At 36.8% G+C, this 8,305-nt stretch overlaps 1 protein-coding gene across 4 annotated transcripts; it reads left to right on the forward strand.

Annotated features, from left to right (window-relative positions):
- The first annotated feature begins 4,014 nt into the window (after positions 1-4,014).
- On the forward strand, positions 4,015-7,545 carry LOC141481438 (uncharacterized). 4 transcript variants are annotated; one of them, XM_074172958.1, is made up of 3 exons: positions 4,015-5,282; positions 5,363-5,464; positions 5,540-7,545. In XM_074172958.1, exon 3 carries the CDS (start codon positions 5,566-5,568, stop codon positions 7,459-7,461), a length of 1,896 nt encoding a protein of 631 aa, XP_074029059.1. In that variant the 5' UTR covers positions 4,015-5,282; positions 5,363-5,464; positions 5,540-5,565; the 3' UTR covers positions 7,462-7,545. The 4 variants fall into 4 exon arrangements, with proteins under 4 accessions (XP_074029059.1, XP_074029057.1, XP_074029058.1 ...); XM_074172956.1 differs by having other exon boundaries at positions 4,015-5,464; positions 5,522-7,545; XM_074172957.1 differs by having other exon boundaries at positions 4,015-5,464.
- The last annotated feature ends 760 nt before the right edge of the window (positions 7,546-8,305 follow it).

An 8,305-nucleotide genomic window follows, 5' to 3' on the forward strand; every position in this document is an offset into this window, starting at 1 on the left:
GCAGCCATCTTGAATTTGCATCTTTTTCACGTTATTTGATACCATATTGAGGTAGTTGCGGCCATCTTGGATTTACGATGATACAGAATTTATCAAATTGTATTGTCACCAAAATTAAACGTGTGTACGAAATATCAGATCAATCAGTCATCAGGATGAGGGTCGAACTTCAGTTACTGAATTTGACCCAAACAAAACAAACAGGTCAAGCTAAATAGAACCATTTAAAAATTGACCATTTCAGGGCTTATTTCAATGACGTTGGATTGAAATTCACTGATTGAACGACCATGTCCTTAATGAAAAATATAATAGGAGACGAAACATGGGAATGAAAATTTGTCACCACGGTTTTGTTCAGCTCAAAAAGTAGTCATGATGAAGTCTTTTTGTTTTTTATATCTTCGTAGTTATCGTTAGAAAAAAATTAACACGAAATTGACGAATTTGTGTTCTTTTCGAATATCCCCGGAACTAACCGAAAGCTCAAAATTTTTTTCAAATTAAATCGACTTTGTACCTATCTCTCATGGTTTCCGATTTTCCTATGTATAGTTTTTCGTTAACCAGCTGCCCCCTACGAACCACAACTTTTAGAAGTAGAAACGTGAGAGATAATGATTAACGAGGTCTTACATTCCAATCAATTGTGCGGCCTCGCGGCTTGAACCACCGGTTCACACAAGCGGCTACCGTTCTATCGATAATTGTAGAGAAAAAAATATTTCTTCAATTGGCACTATACAGAAACTGTGTTTGACGGAAATTTTTGTTTTACATATACCTATGATGTCTAAATTTTCACAAATATCTCCGAAAGTAACGGGAATTTACTCTCCTTATCTTGAAAATACAGTATATATGAAAACTTACCAGGAAACAAATATATCGAGAAATTGAGAGAAAAGCTAAAAATTCTTTGCGAACAAATTGTTATCTGTTTCATTTATTCTATTGCTAATTGAGCAGAAGTTGACCACTATGCAGATGTGGTTCAATGAACACAATGGGTGCTCCTGAAATAGCATTATTCGCCTGCAAGTTGCTTGATCTAGATGTAATTTTTACCGAATAAAAAACAGCTGAGAATCATTCAATGCCTGACAGGAAAAAAGTGCTACTCTAAAGAAATGAACTTTAAACGTTCATGCCAGTCTCGGATATACCTACACAGTAGGTTGAATGGGCTGACGCCTATCAGAAAACAACTACTCCCCTGGCTAATACCACGAAGGGTGTTGGATTATATCCGACAGGCGTCAGTGCAGGAATCTTCAAAGAAAATTTCCTGCCTATGCAATTGGCTATACAACTGAAAGAGTCGACCTTCAATTTTGGAACGGCTACACTTGCAGACCGGTTTCGGGGTCAAAAGCCACTCGTCAGTGCAAGATAGTGGCTATCATCGATCTAAAGTCAATGATATTCCATAATTGAAAATCGGAATTCTTTCAGGGTATTTCATTCCTCTTCCTAAGTTGTATATCAACGGAAGATACCCTTTCCGTTGATATACATCCATCTTCCAGTTGGAACTATCCAATATCATAAGATGCAAGAAACAATAATCTGAGTCCTCAAAGAGATGAAAGCATTAATATTCGTACAGACAGCCATGACACTCCCAGGAACATTGATGAGTGACATCGTGACAGGATTGGAAATGCCAGAAAAAATGTAGTCTATGTTAAGTGACATTACATTCAAGAATCTTAAAAAAGGATCCTAACCAACTGTTGATGTATCAAAATCATTGATAAGGAACCAAATCAGATGTACAAACTTGCCGAATAACTATCGAAAAAGTAATTTTTTTTGTTCAATCGATTCATGGACGTTTCTATGGAAGAAGGTTTTATTATGTCCTACAATCGACCTCGTTTCACTCTTATTTTGGCTCCCGCGGTTTCAATTAACAATCTAAGTTAGGTATTAAGTAACATATTTTTAGTGAGATTTTAAGCTTTGGTTGTTTTAATATGAACTGTAGTATTGAGTATATTTTTTTAAATTCTACAGATATACGCGGTACATGTGTAATGTAGATGTATATGCTCCAGTCCGTCTAGTTAGATACTCGGCGATAATTAGTGAAAATCGAAAATCCCACATTAGAAATCGAACTAACGTTCAAAACGAACCATTCGTGCTGAGTAACCGGCTTCCATCCCGTCGTTATTAACCAGTGTGCGTTGTTGTATACGAAATGATGGCAGGACTAATATTATTTCCACGCATCCCAGCAAAAATTACAAAAATTATTCGCAAAATTCCACCCCAGAGCAGAAAGTGAATATTGATATTACAAGTTTCGTTCCTGATAGTGGTATCTGAAAGAGCACCACTTGTGTTTCTGTATATAACATGAGAGTATTACTCGAGGGAAATTTTCAAAGTACTTTCTTTGTCTTTCACAGTAATTCAGATGAAAACTATCAAAATTCATCGCAAAACCGTATGTTCTGTCTTATTTCAGTTTCATTGTATATTATAGAAGGTCATTTTCACCTACGAATTATATAATATTAATTATACGATAACTGTTTATTCCTTCAAAATGACTCCGTATGATTTACCTATTTGATATGTTTCAGAATGTTATGTCAGACTCATCATATACTTTAGATACAGATATTGAATGAGTATAACGTAGGTACATCTTAAATACGTATTTCAATTGAGGTTGAGGGTTTGTTACATAAAATTATCCTGAAATTTGACAGGGAATCTAGAAACAGAATATAGGACCTTATAGAATGAGGGATGTGACGTCAAATAATGAAAGGTAATTCCCATTCACATACCCAAATCATAAAAAAATGAAACTTCAATTTCATTTGGTTCTTCATATATTTTTAGTGAAGACCCTATCCTGATTAGAAAACAGCTCACAAAGGTGAATTTGTGTAAAAAAAATCGACCCGAGTACCAACCATAGGATAGTTACAAAATTCAGAAACGTGCATGTTAGCTATTTCATTAATTTGAGAAGATCACTTGAAGATATGGCTGATGGAGATCAGATAAAAAAAGATACTTTTTAATTCATCAAAAAGACGTAAGAAGTCAGAAAGACTTGACTTTGAGGTCAAGAACAATAAAAAAGACAAGTTTTACTGCAATATTGTAAGATATTGGTTATGATGAAGATCTTCGAATATATCATTTCGTGGTCATTATATTCATCAGTTTTTTCTTTCAATTGTGTCATTGTGTAAATCGGTGATACAACTCTCAATCGTTTGTACCTTGTCTGGTACGTACTTTTTTGAATACGAAATTCGATCTCAGAAAATTATTTGCTAACTATAGTATTCCCTTCTTCTGATTTCCTTCATATAAGTTGTAAGCTCGTCTTCAATGGCACCAGTTTCGATATCTTTCAAGCTGCTGTTGCTTATACAAGGTTTGTGAATTTCATTGCACCTGGAAGTAAAAGTATTATTTAATAGAAATATGATTTGCATAACTAGGTAGTTGAAAATTATGTGACATAAAATTGGGAACTTATTCTCAATAATGAATCATATGACATGAAATTTGTCAATTTTCTGTATTTGAGATAAAGTTGTTGATATAAATCGCTTCATCATTTCTTAAATTTCAATTATTCATATGATTGAACACAAAAATGTATCAATTCATCATTATGGGATAATATGTAGTATGGACGTGAAAGGTGTCCACCTTCAACTTTTAAACAGGAAATCAGGTTGGACAAAAATTTACAGAAAAAAAACCATCATTTCAAGTTTTTTTTTTAAGGAAAGATAGTGTTGGATCACTCTTCGCCGAGAGGGTGCTACAAACTTTTTTATCGAAAAGACAGGCCTTGTGATGATTCGCTTTATGAGGTGATTCATGTTTGAAATTCGGATCAGTTATTACCAGTTTTCTATTTGCTGCAAACTATAAATATCATATTTTCAGGAAAACATGTATTCAATAATCACTCCAGTTTATACCAATAACATATTCAGTTCTTGACAAATGAAACATGTTTATAATCATTTCGTGGGGTGAGAACTACAACTAGGTAACTACAAATTTGGCGAAATCTGGATAAGTGCACATATAAATTCCATTAGGTGAGGCCCACACCATACTACAACTAGATATCTGTTGTAGACATTTTACAGGAGTTATTTAGAGTTTTCAAAACTAGATAAGTTGATGATCAGAAAAAAAGTTCAATCTACAACTAGATAAGTTCACTTATCTAGTTGTTCAACTTAGCAGAACTGCAAGATTGAAGCAACAATTAGGCAACTCAACATGTCTAGTTGTAGCACTACAAGTCTGGGGCTTCATGTTTAAAATCAACAGGTGGCTCTAGTTGTCTTGGTAAGGTTGGATGTAAACAGTGTGTGATATTGAGTGCTTTATTCTTCTAAAACTCCAAGATGTATTCAAGAACAAGACGTATATTGCAATTATGCGGCATCAACATTAGTAAGTATAATTTTATTAATCAATTCATTAAAATACCGTTACCGGCTAAATAACTTACTTAGGTAATTGAGGATACCAACTCCTTTTGTCAATATCAAAAAGTATTTTTAAACTAGAACTTACAGAGCAATGAAATAGAATGCCGACATTAAAATTATCGGAATAGTCATACAGCGCGGCCAGTAGGTTATGCCGAGCAATGAATTCTACCGGGTTAATGGCGGCAATTCCTTTGATGTGATCTTTGGCGGCACAGTAAGCACGGAAAGCAATCAAGGACGCCGTATTAAAATTTAATTGTAATGTTGTTACAATTCAATAATGTAATTGAAACTTTTGTTTTCTTCCCACACCTTAGAAAAGTTTGATTTTCAGTTGAGACCTTTTGACTTTGGTTGATATCTGATCACCGCTCGCTTAGTTATATCAGAAAATGCGTGAGGCAGGTGCCGGGTTGAAGTACCTCTAAGTATTTTGTTTTATATTTGATTTCAAATCGGATTCGATTCACAGTTTAATTTTTTTTCCTTCAATTTACGTTCTATACATTTTTTCATTCGAGTTTTCGTCATGCAAGAATTTAACATTTTTTTTTCTAATGTTTCTAATAGTTCTGTTCGATAGTATATTCATGTAACTTTTGCAAGGGTCCCCGTACCGGTTTAAAATTACATTAGGAAAATATATCATAATTTCATAATTTACATTCATTTATATTGATGTAGGTAACGACTGCAGATTGAAATCAGAAGCTAGACCATGTAGTCCATCCTCTCGACATCACGCTATACCTGAAGCTCACAGAGCAAATGACTTTACTGGAGAGACTTGTGAGTAACCATTCATCAAACACTTTACTTATGGAGTGGCTTACAATCAACTATTCTAATTTTATATTTCTCGTTACTAGCGGCACAACCAGAAGAAGTGGGGAATTTAAATGGTACATCCTACAACAGCGATTCCATCCCTGGGCCCAGTCATTCTGCTGAAACCAACACTAGGAGACCAGGTGAGAAACTCGACACTCTTAACTTCAATTATGATACAGATGAGGAAGTTGATGAAGAGCCTTTGTTCTCATCAGAACACTCCGAATTTTGCCCAGAGGAAATGTCTGCAGACGAAACCTCTGAAAGTGACACTGACTACGTCCATACACATCGGATCCGAAAAAAGAAGAACAGCACTGGACGTCTCGACGGAATGGAGGTGTTTCCAGAGCCGACGGTGGAACCACGAAAACGGTTTAGATGTCCAAGCAAATGGGCAAGGACTTTAAGCAAGGAAAAGAGGGCTAGGGGCGAATCGTATGTCTCTTCACGGAAGAAAGTTATACCTGCGATCCAAATGAAACCCCCGTGCCAAAATTGCAGGAGCCAATGCAACTCAAAAATTTCGGAAGAGGAGCGAAATAGGATTTTTTCAGCCTATTATGCATTAGGTGAATATAGCAGGCAGAGGGATTTTATTCATGCCAATACTGAAAAATTGACTAAAAAGCGCATAACAGCCGATAATTCAAAACGGAATTTTACTGTCACATTTTATCTTCCCAGCCAGGGAAAAAAAGTTAAAGTGTGCAAGACAATGTTCCTCAATACCTTGGGCATTAAAAAAGGTGTTGTAGACATAGCGATGAAAAAGCGAACCACCGAAAATACTAACCAAGAAGATAAGAGAGGAAGACACATCAAGAAGCAAACTCCACCAGACATTGTTCAAAATGTAAAAGCACACATCGAAAGTTTTCCTGTCATGCCGTCTCATTACTGTCGTGCAACCACCAAGCGCCTTTACCTGGATCAGAGTCTGAACGTTAACCGAATGTACAACATGTACATTCAAGTTTGTAGTGAAAATGATGAACCTAAGGCAACTTTACCTTTTTATCGAAAAATTTTCAACGAGTGCTACAATTTAGGATTCCATCATCCAAAAAAGGATCAGTGCCGAGTTTGCTCTCATTACACCAATGCTTCATCAAACGAGAAAGACACCTTAAAGGAAGACTATACAAAGCACTTACAGCTGAAAGATAGAGCTCGTACCGAAAAAATGAAAGACAAAGAAGAAGCACAAAATTCAAATGGCGAATCTGTATGTGCTAATTTCGATTTGCAGCAAGTTCTTCTCGTACCATCTGATCCAGCTAACAATGCTCTATTTTATAAACGAAGACTCGCTACGTACAATTTTACGATATATACACTGAACTCACAGCAAGGTTTCTGCTACATGTGGGACCAGACCCAAGGAGGTAGAGGAAGCTGTGAAATAGCAAGTTGCGTTCACTTGTTTTTAAAAGGCCTCCCTAGTAACGTAAAAAACGTAGTATTTTACAGTGACAGATGTGGTGGGCAAAATCTTAATCAGTTCATCGCAACAATGTTCATGATTGCTGTGCAGGAGCTAGATAATATATCAGTCATTGACATGAAATTTCTAGTCCCGGGCCATACACAGATGGAGTGTGACTCTATGCATTCAGCTGTAGCCACCGAGCTGCAAAGAGTAGGCAAAGCGTCGTGGCCGGAAGACTTGAAGCAGATCGCAAGAAGCGCAAGAAGAAAAGGGGACAAACCCTACCAAGTGTTCGATCTTCTTATCGAAAATATAAATGATTACAAGCTTTTTATGAAGGAAAATCTTACGAACCGGAAGAAGGGTGAAGACTCAGAGGAAGTGCGGTGGCAAAAAATGAGCTGGATGCGTTTCGAAAAATCCGAACCGTATAAGATGAAATTCAGGGAGAATTTTGATGAACCCTTCAAAATCTTAGACTTTAATAAAAGAAGCCGTCGGCACACATTCTTGCAGCTAAAGCAGCGGTATGATCAACCAATCCCCATTACCTCCTTGAAATACAGGGATCTGGTTTCTTTGTTCACACTAAAGCCCCCAGCACTCGGAGATAGGTACAAACAATTTTATCTTGATCTGCCTCATGATGGAGATGTCGGCGAGCCCGAATGCGATTTTGACGATTCTGACAACGAAAATCTATAATTTTTTATTATTGTTTTGTTTTTGCTCAATTTTTATTGTTAACTTTGTAAATTTAACTAAATAACATCGTTAGATTTTATCGATTTTGATTTTTCGCTTGTAAAAAAATAGTATTAATATTATTTTCAATAAAAACTTAATACTTAATACTAAAGTAGTTGTTTACAGCTGATTCTCGGCCTCCCCCCACCACTATGACGTATTAATTGCTTTTTTTATTGGTTGTTGTTTGGTGAAGTTTTTTTTGTTGTGCAGTGAAGTCAAGGCGTTGTGACCTTGAAGTGTCTGGTGCATGGATCGTTCAGATTTTTTTTTCATATGAGATTTTGTGTGTTTATGTGTGTGTGTAGGAGAATGCACGGTACAGGGTTTCATCATGTGCTTGTTTGTCTATGTACAAACATACGTCTGCATACTTCGAAGATCCTCCAAGTAATAAATGCTCCATCGGTGTTAGGGCACCAAGTTAGTAGTGGAGTGACGTCACAGCAATAACCGTTCAACGGCTAGAGAGCGACATGTTCACTCCACGACGTGTGGCAGAGTAATGCGTATTCATCGGTCTGCCCTCACCTCTCCTGAAGCGATGAAGGTTCGCTCTAGCCCCGCTATCCATGGTGACACAACGGCAGCCGAGGACTGTTTGCCTAGCGTCTACCCTCTCCGAGACCGCAACGACCACTGCTTGCTCGTACCGGCAACTGTTATCGCATCAAGTTGGGAGATGGGCTTGGCTGTGACGTCAGGCATCTCTAGTGGATAGCAACTAGCAATGTGAATCTTTCACGGTTTCATGGTGGGGGTGACTCACACTGTTTAATATAAAAGAAATGCCTGGCACACT

This window comes from Leptinotarsa decemlineata, unplaced genomic scaffold, assembly GCF_025532065.1.
Source record: "Leptinotarsa decemlineata unplaced genomic scaffold, Ldec_3_MD MMD2_tig00000199_RagTag_RagTag, whole genome shotgun sequence".
NCBI lineage: Eukaryota > Metazoa > Arthropoda > Insecta > Coleoptera > Chrysomelidae > Leptinotarsa > Leptinotarsa decemlineata.

What these genes read in the sequence shown, in the direction of transcription:
- LOC141481438 (XM_074172956.1), top strand. Translation starts at nt 5,566, where the DNA reads ATGTCTGCAGACGAAACCTCTGAAAGTGACACTGACTACGTCCATACA.